Below are 18,046 nucleotides of genomic sequence, written 5' to 3'. Positions count from 1 at the left end.
GATTGAAATTTATTTTGAGAGCCACACAGGGTGCATACTGACAGGCTATGAGTAGAGTCCTGACTCCTGGAGCGGCTGCCCGGGACACAGAAGAGCCAAATTAAGAGAGTAAAGAGCCACATGTGGCTCGAGAGCCGCAGGTTGCCGACCACTGTCCTAGGAGATAAGCATCTTGATGCTGTCTGGGGAGACTGGGCTTATTCTTTGGTTTACTCACTACCAAATAAAATCATTTGCAACTAGAAGAGTAGCTCTGTGCATGCAGGGCTGAGAGAAAAAGAGCAAGATCAGCTATGGTATGGGGCAAATGTTGGCTGGCTTTATTTAAAAGAAAAGGCTGGATCCCGAGAGAATACAGTGGGTAGGGTATTTGCCATGCATGCAGCCGGCAACCCTGAGCACAACCAGGAGTAATTTCCAAGAGCAGAGCCATATAATACGTACCATGATGCAACTGGCATGTCCCCAAAACAAAAGTTTATAAATTATAAACCCTAATTTTGGGGTTATTAGCTCAGCAGTTTAGGGGCTGGAGAGATAGCACAATAATGGTAGGGTGTTTGCCTTGCACTCGGACCTGGGTTCAATTCCCAGCATCCCATATGATCCCCTGAGACTGCTATGAGCAATTTTTGAGTGCAGAGTTGAGAGTAACCCAAGTGCTGCAAGGTGGCACTTGTTCCCCTCCCCCCAAAATTAGTTTAGGTACTACATTTGTAACAGATAAGATGTCCAGAATTGTTCTCATTGTGATGTATACATATATACAACAGGACAGCAGATAAACATTTTGCATGTTCTTCTAGGTGGGTTTTTTTTTCCCCCAGTAACTGCCAATTGACTATTAAGCAAACAGTGGGGGGGCTTTTGTTTTTCAAATTTTATCTAGTAGTTAAAAGGGCCTGTGCTTTGTTTTTGGTTTTTTTTTTTTTTTTTTTGACTCTTTCCAAAGGTGTATGGAAAAAGTGCAATTCCTAGTGCCTGGCTATACTCTTGGCAACTAATGGAAGGTATAATATAGTGTATTGAATTTTTAAAATAATTGTATATGAAGGAGGGGATGGGGAAATGGAGAATATTCAAATAAAGGGACCCTGGCCAATCTTTTCACAGTAGCTTCTGTGTCCCACCAGTGTTATAATAAAAGTTCCCACAATAAAATTGAAATGCCATTCAACTCCACTGCAAGTAACTTGAGGCAAATGTGAAATTATGTACTACAGTGTCCTATGGATAACATAACAGTTATATACAGCCACTGGTTAGAAATAGAAATGTTAGAAAGGGAGGTGAGTGGATGTGCGGGCCCATATCAAACTAACACAACTAAGCCTGCAGATGCCAGTTGCTTACTAGAGGTTGATCAGGAAGCTAGATGGTATCTATCAAAGGACTAAATATGTCTTAAGAAGATGGGCTGGAGATAGTACTGTGGAAAGGGTGCTTGCCTTGCCTACAGCTCACTTGTGGTCAACCGGAGTTCAAATACAGGCACCACCAGGAGTAATTCCTCAGAGCAGAGCCTGGAGTAACCCCTGAGCATTGCTGGGTGTGGCCTTAAACTAAAAGAATTCAACTACAAGGTAGAGCCATGTTATCAATTTCAGTCATGTAGAAATAGAGCATGTAAATATACACTTTGACAAATACATGTTATTAGCAAAGGGAAGTGTTTTAATAGTAAATATATATGATAGTGGAAATTTCATAGTATTTCCCCACAAACCCAGAAGTTGAGTCAATAGATAATAAAATAAAAAAGAAAACATTAAAATGAAATGAAATTTCATTTGCTAGGTGTTGATAGAAGTAAACTTTGGTCAAACATTTTGGGAAGATTACCGAATTTTACCTGCACTTAGTGCAGATTCATGGTTCACTAAATGGGAGTCACAAAAGAATTGGCAACAGTAAATTGTGAATATGGAATGACTGAAAATTCAAAATAACTGTAATGAATCTGAGACGTCTCTGGTGGTGCTTGTCCTATTTACATTTCTTCAGCAAGAAAGGAAGTTGAGGGAGCCCTGTTCTAGATTGCAACAATAAGGCCGAGTCTACCTTTATAATCAAACAACTCATGCTTAAACTGAATGAAAAAAGATGTTTTCAGTGGAAGTAGGTTCAGATGACTCAATTCTCTTTGCTTTTCCATAATCCAATTTGAGGTAAGCAAATACATTGTTTTTTCAGTCCACACCCAGTGGCACTCAGGTTACTCCTGGCTCTGCATTCAGAAATCACTCATGGCAAGCTCAGGGGACCATATGGGATGCCAGGGATTGAACTCAGTCAGCTGCATGCAAGGCAATGCCCTGCCCATCCCAGCCCCAAGCAAATTACTTTTTTGTTTTGTTTTATTGTTTTTTTTGTTTTTTGTTTTTGGGCCACACCCATTTGACGCTCAGGGGTTACTCCTGGCTATGTGCTCAGAAATCGCCCCTGGCTTGGGGGGACCATATGGGATGCGGGGGGATCGAACCACTGTCCGTTCCTTGGCTAGCGCTTGTAAGGCAGACACCTTACCTCTAGCGCCACCTTCCCGGCCCCAAGCAAATAATTTATTGATGACAATTCCTAGAATGGTTTCCTATTTCTAAGCCATTCAGTCAGCAGAACTTGAACCATTTGGTGCCAGAGCGAAAGTACAGTGATAGGGCATTTGCCTTGCACACAGCCAATCCTGGACAAACTTGGGTTCAATTCCCGGCAACCCATATGGTCCCCCGAGCCTGCCAGGAGCAATTTCTGGGCACAGCCAGGAGTAACTCCTGAGCACCACAGGGTGTGACCCCAAAACAAAATCTGGAACCACTCATCTATACTTGGCTGAAAGAAACCACCTTAAGTTGACTAGGCCAAGTCAATGGAGATGGGGTTGCAGATGGGCAGTGCTGTATGTGGCCAGCACCCCAGTAACTGAATGGAAGGTAACCTACTTTAACTGTATCAAAAGCATTGCTATGTTTAATGACATATTACTAGAAATAGTTTAATAACACTAAAAAGTTTGAAATCATCTTTACATTTTATGCAGAATTTGCCTTTAAAATGGCAGTGTTGGAGGCCAGAGCAATAGCACAGTGGGTAGGATGTTTGCCTTGCATGCAGCCAACCTGGATTTGATCCCCAGCATCCCATATGGTCCTTTGAGCCTGCCAGGCATTAATTTCTGAGTGCAAAGCCAGGAATAATCTCTAAGTGCTGCCCAGTGTGGCCCAAGAAACCCCCCTTTCCAAAGGCAGGTTTAAAATTGATATATTAAAAAATTTAGACATAAAACCTGAGATGGTACTTAGTTATCATGGTAATTTCTCACCAACAGGATGGTTTTGCATAACTCAAAAAACTTCTAATTCTGGCTGCCAGAGCATTAGGATCAGTCCCTTCAGCAAACCGGGGACCCACATCCCTATATCAGATCCTCCTTAAAAGATTGCAGTGTTGGGGCCCGGAGAGATAGCACAGTGGCAGGGCATTCGCCTTGCATGTGGCCAACCCAGGAGGGATCCGGTTTGATTCCCAGTATCCCATATCGTCCCCCAGCCTGCCAGGGACAATTTCTGAGTGCTGAGCGAGGAGTGACCCCTGAGTTGCTGGGTGTGGCCCAGAAACCAATCAATAAAAAATATATATAGTTAAAAAAAGGGGGGGTGAAGAGATAGCATGGAGGTAAAGCATTTGCTTTGCATGCAGGTCAGTGGTTCAAATCCCGGCATCCCTTATGGTCCCCCGAGCCTGCCAGAAGTGATTTCTGAGCGAAGGGCCAGGGGTAACCTCTGAGCGTGGCCGGGTGTGCTCCCAAAAACCAAAAAAAAAAAAAAAAAAAAAAATTGCAGTTTTGTACAAAGCCAATGGTATTTCACTCACTGCCATCATTAAAAGGTTCAGTGAATCTGCCTGTTAAAACTGCTAAGGAAAGAATTTCTTGCCAGCAGGGCCACTCAACTCCTTAAGTAATAACCCTTTACAATAATCCAATGATTTGAGGTCAGGGACGAGTGCCTAAGTGCTTCATTTTACAGAAGTGTATGTTACTGTCGTTAAATGGGAAGACAGGTCGAGCTCTTCACCAAATTAATTCTTGCCATCGATAGGTGTTATACAATGAAGATGGAAATAAGACTACCAACAAATAAATAAAAGATTAAAATGCATATTCATACTCTGATGAGTGAAAAGTCTGCCTATGTATTATGAACCGGAATTAAGAGTTGACTTCTGAAAGAGTAACAACCCGGAATTAATGCCACATAAACAGATCTTAGAAATTACTAAATAAACTGGCAGAGAGAGGAGAGGGGTGGAGGAGAGGGGGAAGGGAGGGGAGGGGAGGAGAAGAGAGGATGTGATGTGTGTGTTACAAATTCAGCTGGCAGAGGGTTGGGATGGGGTTCTAGGAAGCCACATCTAGCTCATCTTGGGACTTTCAGTGTTTTGAGTGGGGATGATATGTGGGGATTGAATTTTGAGCTTCACCTGTCGGGCAGTTTGCTCTACTGCCTGAGTCATATCCAGACTCTACAGAAGGGTCTTTGTGGAACAGAAACAGCCACTAGTAACTTGAGAGAACAGCGAAGACTGAAAACATGGTTCAAGATAGTGTTGTCAGGGAAAGATAATGCACTTATTTGGGGTTTGTTTCAAATTTCATGGTTCAGGACCCAGAAGCTCTGGGCACAAGGCAAACTGCAGATTTTCACAAAAAATAAGACGGCAACGATGAGCCTGAAAATAATTTTAGAGAATTTTGAAATACAAACAGAACCCCAGAGGCAGAAAAATAACCTAATATTGGCACATTATAAACATGTTTAAGATTCATATCAAATCCCAGTGACAGCAAAGGGATAGTTTGTTTTGGAGATAAGAGCATATTCACAAAATCTTAGATTTAATTTTCCTTGAGTTTAAAACACATAATCTTGGTATCAAGACTAAGTTTAACCAGTATATAAAGTGGAACTGGCTAACTGGAATTCCCCCCCCCCCAATAAATTCCAAACCCCAAAACAAATTATATAAGAGGTGCAGGTAACAGAAAAAGAATCAAATGAAACAACAGTTCTGAATTTAAAGGAAGGATGCCCACTTCTCTCTCTCAATAGGCAGATAGATGGTCAGCTGAAAAATAAAAACAACGTATCAATAGAACACACCAAATAAAAATGCTGCAGCCATCTCTGTTCATGCAGTATCAAATGTTTTTCTTTAAAAAAAAAATACACAAAACAAAAACCCAACTCCAAAGCAACCCATAAAGCATAAGAAAGGAAAATGTGATTGGTGGCTGACAGTCCCCAGGGCTGTTCAGAATCCCACTCTCAGGGCCAAGGGTCTGAAGTTAGCATGTGATCAAGTTTGGGGACCCTGGAAGTGGTGGCCATCTTAAATTAGGGCTCATGCTATCTTCAGTCCATCCGTTCTCAGATCAGCAGCTTCAAGAACACTGACAGCTAAGCAAGGAGTTCCCAATCCGTGGCCACCTTGGTTGGGTCTTGGCCCAAGTCCTCTGTTTCAACTTCCATTTAAGTTGTAGTGTTAAGGATTACTGTTCGGGATAATGATAAGTCCCCTGAGGAGCCACTATGGGCAATGGTTTGTAAACAGACATTGACAAATACAAACAATGCAATAATTGACCCAGACTCTTAAAAGAATAGGAGGCGATGGTGGAAATGAGGTAACTCTTCCCCAACACGTGTGAATAGACAGTTCCTGCTCTTCTAATGCTCTATGTCCATTAGGAGAGAGTAGAGCTTGTCAACAGGATGGTTACATAAAGAAGAAGCTACAGAAGAGAAAAAAGAAAGGTTCAGATTTAAATTTGATTCTTAAGAAGTCTTAAAAAATGGGGTGGGAACTTCCTTAGAGCAAAGGGAAAGAGCAGAGGTGTGTTGGTTAAAGACTGGCTTCCAGGAGCACGGCTGGGGAAGCGGCTGGGTGAGCAGCTGGCACCAGAGGCCAAGAATAAAAGGATGCCTCAGCAGAATCTAGGAGTGTAGGGTGGAGTGCTGGGGGTGCTAATCAGCAAAAGGGGTGAGAAAAAGGGTGGCAGAGATGCTATATGCAAAGTACAGGCTACCTTGTGGCAAGGATCTTGGAGGAGCTGGCGTTGCCAAGATAGCACTGGAAAGCCAGCAGACAATACCGGAAAACATGACACTTTGACCTCTATTTGATCCAATATCATGAGCACGTGTACACAGGCATACCAAGCAGTGACTAAAAAGAACTCACAAAAGGGCACGCAGTGTTTGGGTAAAAATATATTTCCCTACTTTAGGTCTTGGCACTAGTGATATATGCATAGATATCTGCCCAGCACTTTCCTACCTTACAGAAACCACAGATCCGAGCATGTTTGTTAAGGGATTACCTTCATACTTGATCAAATGTTATACTTCACATCAATACAATTATTTCAGCTTTTAAAAGACAAGTATCGAACATGCAGCTTACATATATGACAATTCTGTATTAACACCAAAAGTAGATTAAAACAACAATTTGAGAAACACATTGGTTATTTTTCAAACAGCAAAATGACAATGGATCTAGAACTACAATTTAAGGCATATCAGCATATTTAAAAATGAAGAAATAAACAGAGTTCTAATGCTGTTCACAGCTTATTTTTCCATTTATTTTTTTAAAAAATGTCCTTCATACCTACATACAATCTAGAGGTTGTACGCTATAATTTCCACTAAAAAAAAAAGTTGTCATATATCCTGTTAATGGAACCAAGAATTCTGGAAGCTGAGACTTGACAAATTCAAACACTTGATAATGACAAAGCAAAAAGATCTGAACAGACAGTTTTGGTGGAACCACACACAGAATGACCCGGGCTGGTAATAGCTGAAAAACCTGATTGCACAGTGTGAATGTGAAGCAATCATGAATATGCCAAGAAAGTGAGGAGACTCAGTGTATTCACTGGAGATAAGCAAGATAGAAGAATTTTACTGCTGGTGAGATTACAAAACCAAACCAAAGATAATAAGCACTCTACACCCAGAGCTGCATCAGATGTTCCCCTGGTTAAAAATGTCCTTTCTCTTTAAACTGACCAAATAATCAAGTGCCTAAGCTGGGAAAACAGTCTCTGAATTGCAAATTATTAATTCCCGTAAATGATTTTGCATCACATCATTTCACACATGACAGCTGCTTTGGCTACCTACTGTCTCCTAGAAATAAAGGACGGTCCCTATGACTGAATAAAAGATGTGGGGAGAGACCTGCTACAGCTGTATGACAGGAGAAAAAAAAAAAAAGAAAAGAAAAAAATAGAGATTCCTCTTAGCTGTGACTGTAGGGAGAAAATTAAACCAAGATCATCCAAAATGGAAATGTGCAAAAAGACAGGACAGCATCATCTGGGCCAGGCTTAGTAAGTTGAGCATGTGCCTGTGTGTGTGAGGCTCTGGATTTGATCTCCAGCACCATAAAAACAAAAACATTTTCCTTCCTGATTCTCTGCAGTGGAAGTTCTCAATTTTTTGTATGCCACAAACAAGGACATCAGTTGATGTCCATGGTGTTGTGTGAAATACAGACTAGGATTAACTTCCATACTGCTATTTTGTGGGGGAAAAAAGTGGCCTATGCACATGTGTATATGTACACACACACACACACACACACACACACACACACATACACACAGGATAAACCATGACCTCCCTAGACCTTTTCTCCAAAACAAAAACCTATCCCATTTCTCTTAAAAGTCAGAAATTATCTCAAAAGTTTCATACTGTCGTACTTACATGCAAAGGCGAAAGCACATCCAATTAGATTTGAGGATATCATTTATTCCGTGCAGAGCCAAGGACTACTGTGAAAAAAGGCATAGATACAGAAAGAAAAGAGAAAAGCAGCAATAACAAACCAAACAAGGCTGGGGAGAAGTGATAGAAAAAGGGTTCAGAAGCAACCGTTGTTTATTTAAGAAAAAAAAAAAAAGATTTGATAATGTCCCTTTGACTTTTTATTCCCTGACTCTCCATGTTCTGTTTTAATGTGAAAATAAAATGGAAAATATTTCAATCCATTGAGCATTAATCTTGGAATCAAAAAGTCAGCTGGGTGCTGCTCAGCGAGGTCCACTTTAAAACAGGCATTAGCGATCCAGCCAGGTTGATGAATTTAAAGGGATGCATTTTTAGAATTGCAAGTATTTTCTGAAACAAGGCACAAAAATGCTCACACAAGCAGTGGGTGGAGCAAGCACACATCACAAATATTCAAGCTTTTGTCTGGTGCATAGCATATGAGCAAATTCAGCCTAGGTCAGCCTTGGCATGCCACTCTAGCAAATCTCAGACTAAAATCAGAAAGAGCTAGTGTGAGGAAGCAAAAGCAAATAAATGTGGTCCAATAGCTCTATAACTCTCTTTGGTATATGTATTGGACTTTGGGTCAATCCAGAGGTGCTTGGGGGCTGTTTTTAGGAGTGCTTGGGGACTCCAGCCTCAGTAAGTAAAACATCTGTTCCAGCCCTTTGACCCACTTCCCTAGCCTCAAACTGGTCTTTATACCCTATGCTGCTATTTCTCTGTAGTTTCTATCCCAGATTAATTTGTGATTCAATGAAATTGGCTTCCAAATTCAATAAAACTTCAATGAAATGAACTTCATTTTTCTGCTTAATCAAACCTAAATTAATTCACAGAAGACCTGGCTTTCTTTTTTCTAAGAATATGGGTGAGGATGGAAATAAGGAGAAAAAAAGACTTAAGTAGAGACATACTACATGTGGGGAAGGGGGTGGGCATTGGTGCAGTATCCTCTGCCATACTGACTTCATGTACAGCTAGTGAAGAAAAAGAAGGAAAAGATCGGAGTCATAAGAAATGAGTTCTTTCAAGTAAGAAACAGGAGGTCATTGTACAGGAGCATCCCAGGAGGATCCAGTTAGCAGAGGCGGGAACTTAATAGGCAACAGAAAGGAATAGTACAAGGAAGAGAAACTATTGCTCTTGCCATAGGCAAGTGGACTGCAGCTTGCACTGACAGATTGGTTAGTTTCTAATCTGTGCAGATGGGAGGACTGGAGGGTGGGGTCTCAGACCTACAGCACAGGTTAGTTGAAGCTAGTTGCAATAGTGGAAAGGTGATAAGAATTCCACTGAGTACCTGGAAAGAGCACTGGAAAGGCCAGCCAGCCCTGTTTATCCCTTTATTTCAACATAATGAAGGGACACCATGCAAAAAAAGTGGATGTCAGCTGAATGCCTTTCTGTCTTGGTTCTATCTGATGCTGAGGACTAAGGCGAGGCCCTCACTCACTTGCGCCACCCTCTTGGCCATAAGTTCTACTTTTTTGATTCCTGGAGTTTGTATCTGGGCCCTCTCATTTCTTTTTTCTTTTTTTTTTTTTTTTTTTGCTTTTTGGTTTTTCAGGCCACACCCATTTGATGCTCAGGGGTTACTCCTGACTAAGCGCTCAGAAATTGCCCCTGGCTCGGGGGGACCATATGGGATGCCGGGGGATCAAACCACTGACCTTCCTTGCTAGCGCTTGCAAGGCAGACACCTTACCTCTAGCGATACCTCACCAGCTCCTGGGCCTTCTAATTTCTTTCCTTATTTTAAAATTTAAGTTTTTAGATCACACCTAGTGATGCTCAGGGGTTACTCCTGGCTCTGCACTCAGGAATCATTCCTGGCAGTGCTCAGGGCATCATATAAGGTTCTGGGATCAAACACAGGCTGTCTTTATGCAAAGCAAATGCCCTACCCACTATACTATCTCTCTGGTTCTTCTTATTTCTCTCTTCACTGATATGGGCCTCTCATGCTGAAGGTAGACAGAAGTTTTATATTTGGAGTCTTTCTGGAAATAACTTCTCATGATTATTGAAAAATGTTTGTAGAAGTACCAGTGTCCTGGCCAGTACGTCTCCCCCAAGTGCCCAGAGATCAAACTGTGGTATGCTAATACTGTGAGCAGAATGTGCGGTGTGAAACACCATCTTGCTTGGGTGAAGATTCTCTCAAAATAAGCACTGTCATAGGATTACACTTTTGAGATGTCTACCTATGCAAGAGTCAAAAGTGACCGTGGGGATGGAGTGATAGCGCAGTGGTAGGGTGTTTGCTTTGCATGTGGCTGACCCAGGATGGACCTGGGTTTGATCCCCAGCATCCCACATGGTTCCCCGAGCCAGGATCCATTTCTGAGCACAGAACCAGGAGTAACTCCTGAGTGCCACCGGATGTAGTCCAAAAACAAAAACAAAAAAAGTGACCACTACAGAATCATAATTGTCTCATTTCAGTCTCACTTGACCAACATTTAAAAGCCAGGGATTCAGATAGTTTTTAAAGCCTTCAGAGGAAACAGCTGATCTGAACAGACTCAAAATCCAGCCCAGATCCCCTCAAGTTGAGACATATCATGGTTACCCACCATTCTATGAACCAATCGACTCAGTTAGGGGCAGATGAGGAGAAAAGGCTGTGGGAAAAATCGGGGTTTTAGCCACCATAGAAATGTATGATTCTTTCTCTTTTTTTTTTAATGGCAGGTTGATGTCACAGCTATTCAGGTTTCTAGTTCAGCTGCTGAGATGGTGAGGTTTCCTGTCAGCTGTACACATGAAGCAATTTCCCTCTTTCCCTTAGTCCAAAGCCACATACAAGTCACAGGCATGCTTCCTGCTGCCACACCACACAGGCACAAAAAGCAAATCATTGACTTTCCATAAACAAAGTCCAGCTGCAGAGCTTTTACTGTTATTCCCACATTCTATCATTTTCCATCACCCACCAACAACATTCAGCAAAATGAGTTAATAATTACTGGTATTTGGGGGAGGGCATATATATATGTATATATATAAAAAGGACACAGATGGCAGAGATACAATATTACTGCAAAAGCAGGTGAATGCGGGACCATCCTTGGCTTGCCAGGCTTTATGTGAAGCTTGCACTGCAAGTTAAAAAACAAAACAAAAAAGTTAGAAATAATAATAAAAAAGAAAGAAAAATTAGGAGCGCCAGCACCAGCATTCGGTGATGGTGGATGCTCATGCAATGATTATGGAATTGACAGAAATTAAAACCAAAAACTTGAGTAAGCTATTCAACATGACAAGCAAAAGCAAAATTTTAATACTGAATCAAGAACACATGGTTAGTTTCCATTTGCATGTAACTGAGAATTCACGAGTGACTTCTTGAGACCATTACATAGTCTAGTGAAAAGAATTTTGTTTTTTTTTTTTTTTTTTTCAAATAACCCCAAACCATTATCAATTAGATTCTGACCATTGAATCGGTAGTGAGTGAAAGCTTCATCCATTTCTGTGCTTCTGGTGTCAGAGAATAAATATGCAATATATCTTTGTACAATGAACTTGAGGACCGAAATAGAATGAATGAACGACATGCTATTTTCCGGCTTTGGGAGGGAAAAATTAAAAAGGTGATTATTATATGCTAACAGCAACAGCGATGCCAGTAGCTTTCCCCCTGTGTAGGCACAAAGGGACACAAAATCCAAGAGCCACACAGCTAATTTTAGGCAAGTCCAAAACATGCACCATCATTCCTTAGCAACACTTAAAAAAATAGTTGTTTTAAAAGATGAATAGATGTTTATATAAACTGTAGTTACTGGATGCTGGGAATAGTTTTAAAATGCTGCATTTTAAAACTGACTCGAGAGGGATGGATGCATCCTAAATGTTGCCGCCAATTGTGCAAGGTTTTCAGAAGAGCTCAGCACTGTCTGTGGAACAACTTACCTGGGGCAGTCACACCACTGAGGTGTAGCCACAAACAAGGAAAGGGACTTGGTGGCCAGAGGTGGTGGGACCTGGGGTCCAGCTAGTGGCAGTGCCAGGGTTAGTTCTACTTCATACTCTTAGGAAATGTTATATGCTCTCATGCCACTATAGGTCAAGGAGAAGTATAAAGCCTTACCTATATTAAGAAGGGAGCATGTCATTAGAACAGGAAAAAAAAAAAAACAAAAAAGAATTTAAAGCTATTAGAAAAATGAAATAAAGGGCATCTCTTTTTTGTCTTCTCCCTAGAACAAAGCCAGTTTGGAGTGGCCTGTCCATTCTCCTGGTAGAGTCTCCTCCCGCTCTACCAGGAGGAAAGAGTCTTTTTTCATTTCAAAGTGCTGTTCAGTTACCATCTTTACTTTTTTTTTTTTCCTGTGACTTTCCCTAAGCAAACTCTGGTGCAGACAATGAGAAAAGCAATTTGGCTTTCAGTTTTCATACTTCAGTCCACCAGCTTCAGGCACCACTTTCACCATCCTGATGTGGATTTGTGTGCAAAGGGTGAGAACCTAAAGTCACCAAAAAATATGTGCCTTGGTCCGGTGACTGTGAGGCACCAGATGAAGTCCAATTCCATCAACAGTGGAGAATGTATAAATAAAGCTAAAATAGAATTCATATACATTTTGTGTAAACCTGAAAAGACACAGATAAGTCCCATGACTGGGAAGAAAATAAACTAATATGTGGAGAGGGCCTCGAAAACTTCCTGAGGCCAAGGATACGGCATTAGAGGACCATTTGTTTAAACAGAGGCACAGTGCTGATCAGCACTTAAAATTCATATTGCTTAAAGGCACATTCAGAATACATGCAGAACCCCTGGAACATTGCTGGTCTTTTTATGCACATTCTTATTTTTTTAAAACATGTTCCTTTGTGCACATTGTGCTTTAATGGAAGAAAAACTTCACTTTGAGTTTCCTAAGCAGTGAGTTAGTTCTTCTGTTTCATTTACTCCTATAAATGGAGAGAAACACACACACACACACACACACACACACACACACACACACACACACACACACACACACACACTTTTTATCTTGGGCTAGTCTGGACCAAGAAGATTAGGATGCTAATCAGCTTTCACTTTGCTGTCACCAGAAGTCACATCTCTGATTCTCTATCTTGGGGACTGTTGCCATGAGTGACCGTTACTCTCTAAACCCAGCACAATTGAAAGGTGGGCCCTTGGAGTCCTTGGGTCTCTTGTGTGTGTATGAACCCCATGGAAATCATAGCTCATCTATGTCAACTACTTCCTGCTGCTTAGAAAACTTATCTTCCTCCGGCCTTCTTGTACAGCATTGTTTTCTGCCTCAGAATTGACCGAGTCCACATTTGTAGGGCACCGCATGACAACATAGCAGCAAGCTCTGATTTCTTCTGTAGCATCGAGATTCCGAGGGGGACTGTATGTTTTCCGAGATGGAGTGAACACCTTCAAAGAGGTTTTTCTGATAGACCTTCTCTGGACATGCCACATCAGGCAGGCCCAAACCTATCTATTCTCTTGTAGAACTATAATCTTTAGCCTGCTCAAGTAACAGCATGTTTATTTCTTATTCTAGAATCTTTGCATCCAAGGACAAGGAGCAGGAATCTAGTAGTGTATACTGAGATTCCCTCTAACTTTCCTAAGAGCACCATAGCATGCCATATGGGCAAAGGAAGGGCCCAACCATGAGCTCACTACTTAAGTACTAAAAATAGAATTTCCTCAAAGGTTTCCTAGTGATCTTTATACTTGCTGTCAAACCAATAGTGACTATCCTCAAACTGTACTTTCTATAACTGAACCTGGTTTGACAGAGTAAAAATCAATGGAGATTTGAAATTAGGCCCAAACCTTCCTCTGAATTCAGGCAACTGCTAGTGCCCAAAGCCAGAGCAGAATACAACTCCTGTCCGTTTAACCAGCCCTATATTGAAGGTTTTGTGTGGCTTGAGGGTCAATGAAGGTTTCTTAACTAGATAGGCATCTTTTTTCCCCCTTTTCACAATAAAACAAATTCCTCATCTTTTAAGGAAAACTGGTGGCCACTCGAGCTTCTTCTCAATCTTCCATTTTCAAACAATTTCGAGGAAAACTGGTGGCCACTCGAGCTTCTTCTCAATCTTCCATTTTCAAACAAGGTCCGATGGCTGGCTTATCAAGCTTCATAGCGCAGAGCAGAAAAGTCATGTTGAGTCAGACTTTTATGTGCTCATCTCAGAAATCATGAGGATTGTCTCCGAGGGTAGTGATGAAAAACTGACTGTCTTTCAAGAGTCCAGTGTTTACGTGGGAGATGCTAAGGGGACACAACTGCTTACTCCAGTCCTGATCACTTGATCATGTGGTGAAGTGGGATAAATTAATGATGTGTACCCTTTAGAAAATGGCTAAGACCTTTATCATCTTCCCTGCACAGTAGAGGAAAGATGTGCTTTTTACCTTTTTGGTCACCGAACAGTTCCAATTTGAAATGGACAAGGAGAGACATGCAAGAGGAATAAACCGTTAAAGGGCCCCGGTATGAGGGGATTGCACCTGCTTACTTTTTCTTATCCTTGTCTTTCTTGGTTTGCTGAGCCCCAGACTGTTGGGCCTGGGACTGGAGTAACTGCGCAGCTGCTTTCTTCTTCTGGAATGTGTTTACCTCCTCCTCCAGCTCCTTCTTCTTGTCTTCTACTTTCTTCTTCTCTTCTTGGTGTGTCCGCTTGAGGAGGTCAAACTTTTCATGGAGCTGTAGAGAGAAGGAGTACCAGCATGGTAATGGGAATGGGGAGTGGACTGAGGTAGGGAAGTTGGACCTACTTACAGGAAGGCCTAGGGCTGTTTGGCCTCCCGTACTTTCACTATCAGATTGAGCTGTTGTCAAGGGAGATACTGCAGGAGCCAGACAAAGAGGGCAAACAGCATCAGATCCTTTGAAACCAACAACTCCTCAGTGCTAAAGGCAATTCGGGTGGATTTTGTTTTTCTGATAATAAATTCATCGTAACTCTGGTGTATACATACAGTGAAATATGGTTAGACTATACGAAGATGAAATTCTGAGGGGACTGGAGTGATAGTAGAAGTAGGACATTTGCCATGCATGCAGCTAACCTGGGTTCAATCCCTGACATCCCATAGGATCTTTCAAGCCCCACCAAGAGTGATTTCTGACTGTAGATCCAGGAATAAATTCTGAGCACTGCCAGGTGTGACCAAAAACAAACAAAACAAAACAAATAAAACCAAAAAGCCATACGAACAAATAAAAAAGATAAAATCTTGAAATTTGCTGCTACATGGATGGAACCTACGGGTTTCTAAGGAAACCTAAGGATGAAAATGGGAAGTTAGCTAGAAGAACAGGGACATGCACAATGATTTCTTATCACATATGGGATGTTAAAAACAAAGAGCAGGGAAATAACAAATGGTAAATAGAGTAGAATCTGAAAACTGGTTTACACACATAAGTGTCAAGGACTAGGAGGTGAGGGAGGAGAGTAACTAAAGCAGGGATGGGAGAGGACCAAATAGTTGTGAAGGGCAGCAGGCAGTCAGGGTGGAGGGTGTGAGGTTAGAACATTGTTTGCATGAAGTCCTGTCACAAACAGTATTATATCGTGAACAGTTGTCACGGTGCCTCAAATGAAACAAAAAGAAATTCATTGTGAAAGGCATAAAGAATATCGATTATCCATGATCCCCAAATAAAGTTATCTTAGTGGTATGAGTAGATCTTTATTTCTCATTTTTCAAAATGTATAATATATAATTATTTGATGATATAACCAAACCTCTACCCAACTCCCAAAGAACGTCTCATTACACTATCTGTTTTGAAAAAGAAAGGACATTTAAATAACATATTGAAAAATGTCTAATTCTTTTTTTTTTGTTTTTTGTTTTTTGTTTTTTGGGCCACACCCGGTGATGCTCAGGGGTTACTCCTGGTTATGCGCTCAGAAGTCGCTCCTGGTTTGGGGGACCATATGGGACGCTGGGGGGATCGAACTGTGGTCCGTCCTAGGCTAGCGCAGGCAAGGCAGGCACCTTACCTCTAGCGCCACCGCCCGGCCCCTGAAAAATGTCTAATTCTTGACAAAATGAATTGTTTACAGATTGTAGGGCCAGAGAGATAATAAGGAAATAGAGTGCTTGCCTTGCATGGTGCCAACTCCAGTTTGATGTCCAGCCCCATATACAGTTCCCCAAGAACTGATTAATGTGACCCCTCAGCACAGAGCCAGGAGTAAGCCCTGACCACTGCTGGATGTGGTACCTTTCCCCAGAATAATAACAGCAACAAAATCACAACACAGAAATTAAAAGCAATGAAAACAACAATAGAACTAAAAACAACTAAAAGAATGAAGAAAATAGGGGCCGAAGCAGTGGCACAAGTGGTAAGGTGTCTGCCTTGTAAGTGCTAGACTAGGACAGACTGTGGTTCGATCCCCCAGCATCCCATATGGTTCCCCCAAGCCAAAAGTGATTTCTGAGCGTATAGCCAGGAGTAACCCCTGAGTGTCACCAGGTGTGGCCGAAAAATTAAAAAAAAAAAAAAAAGAATGAAGAAAATAGGGAGGGAAGGGAAAAAATGTTACTAGATAATCCTAAATTTTTACTCAGGATATTAAAGCTAATAGCAAAGATATATTCTTTACAAAGCTAAAGTACAAAGGCATAAGAAAATGATTTGGGTGATGTCATTGGGTGGTGTACTGAGTCTGAGGTTGAATACTTGAGACACTCATTATCTACTAGCAGAGGAAACATATTTCTTTCTCTCCCTCCACTTGCCACATGTCCCACCACACCCCCCTTCAACAATAAAATAAAGATGATAGCAAAAATGCATGTGACTTGCAGGAAGCAGTCATTGGGCCAGGCATGGGGAATAAGGTGGCTCAGCAGCTCACTGGAGCAAGGAGTGCTTGCCTGCCTGCCTGGCAAAGGAAGGAAATTAGTAGAGACAGAACACAGAAACCATCACTCTCAGATAGTGCCTAAAGCCCCACCTCTGCTTGATGCATTGATGAGTTGGGTAGACAGAGATAGCACCAGTATCCCATATCTGTTACATTCCATCACTTGTAAACTGAGGACATCAGAGATACAAAGAGCATTAAGGTCTCAAATTCAGAGACTTGAGTCTTTAATCTTGTCTTTGCTGCTAAGTATGTTAACTTCAAAAGCCAATTAATTTAGCTCTACTGAGTATGGCCTGGTAGCCCCTTAGCACTACCAGAGTTAATCCTAATGGCCTTCAACATCATGAGGCCCAAGCACTAAACTCTCAGGCCTGTACCTCAAAGGGGGCATTGTTGGGGTGGCCCTGTCACACAAGTCCCATCATCAGCACCAAGAGATGTGGTTCATATTTAATAAAAAAGATGGGACTTGCTTTTTTCATGCCAAGTTAGTAAACCCCTCATTGGACAAAATTTTTGTAGGAGGGGTGGAGCAATAGTACAGTGGGTAGGCACTTGCCTTGAATGTCGCCATCCTGAGTTTGATCCTTGGCTCCCCATAAAGTCTCCCAAGCCTGCCAGGAGTGATACTTGAGAGAAGAGTCAGGAATAAACCCAGAGCACTAACAGGTGTGACCCCAATAACAAAAACAAAAGGATGCAGGAAGTATTTAGAGTAGCAGAAGGTTCCATGAAATGTGAAATATTAAATATTAAATACAGCATTGTTTTTTTGCCTGAGGACTGAGAACTTACCTCTTTCTCTGCCTCTTTGAGTTCAGCTTCTTTCTCCTTTACTCTCATAACAAACATCTGTCTCATTTCTTCTTCTTTTTTCTGAAGCTCACCCAGAAATTCATTCCTTTTTGCTTCATATGTCTCCTGAAGACTAGTCAAAAATCACAAACCAATGGTATCAGGATATTGCATAATAATACATTTTTGTTCATATCATTTCAACCCATCCACTTCTGAACATTAGATAATGCTGCCACATACTGAAGAACAGATGGAAGGGCACAGAGATGTACCACATTCTTTGCAGTTAGGTGCCCATCAGCCAAGGTCCAAGAACCAGAGGTGAGTCAGTCAGTACAAGGCAGCACTAATAGTCTGTCTCTGACAGGACTAGATGAACCTACAGACACTCATCAGGGCAAGTTTAAACCGGCCAGAGTTTTCCAGGGACAGAACGAAGAGAGGGCTTAGATTTGAGAAGATGGAGTAGCTGAGAGTTAGGAAATAAATGGGGCTTCACAAATGTCACCAACAAACTAGAA

At 41.6% G+C, this 18,046-nt stretch overlaps 1 protein-coding gene across 4 annotated transcripts in view; it reads right to left on the bottom strand.

Moving 5' to 3' along the window:
- Positions 1 to 5,182: 5,182 nt before the first annotated feature.
- SEPTIN11 (septin 11) overlaps positions 5,183 to 18,046 on the bottom strand; it is a 103,216-nt gene continuing 90,352 nt past the window's right edge. Inside the window, exons 8-11 of one of the 4 annotated variants that reach the window (XM_049790266.1) lie at positions 17,523 to 17,655; positions 14,355 to 14,542; positions 7,779 to 7,846; positions 5,183 to 5,791 (exon numbers count right to left, since the gene is read on the bottom strand). In XM_049790266.1, coding sequence (XP_049646223.1) covers positions 7,822 to 7,846; positions 14,355 to 14,542; positions 17,523 to 17,655 — 346 coding nt within the window. In that variant the 3' untranslated portion in view covers positions 5,183 to 5,791; positions 7,779 to 7,821. Of the gene's footprint in view, positions 5,792 to 7,778; positions 7,847 to 10,550; positions 10,949 to 14,354; positions 14,543 to 17,522; positions 17,656 to 18,046 lie in introns of those variants that run through there. The other 3 variants (XM_049790267.1, XM_049790269.1, XM_049790268.1) reach the window with 3 other exon arrangements.

This window comes from Suncus etruscus, chromosome 16, assembly GCF_024139225.1.
Source record: "Suncus etruscus isolate mSunEtr1 chromosome 16, mSunEtr1.pri.cur, whole genome shotgun sequence".
Lineage (NCBI taxonomy): Eukaryota > Metazoa > Chordata > Mammalia > Eulipotyphla > Soricidae > Suncus > Suncus etruscus.
Note: the sequence above shows the minus strand (reverse complement) of the source record. Positions and strands in the feature narration are given on the sequence as shown.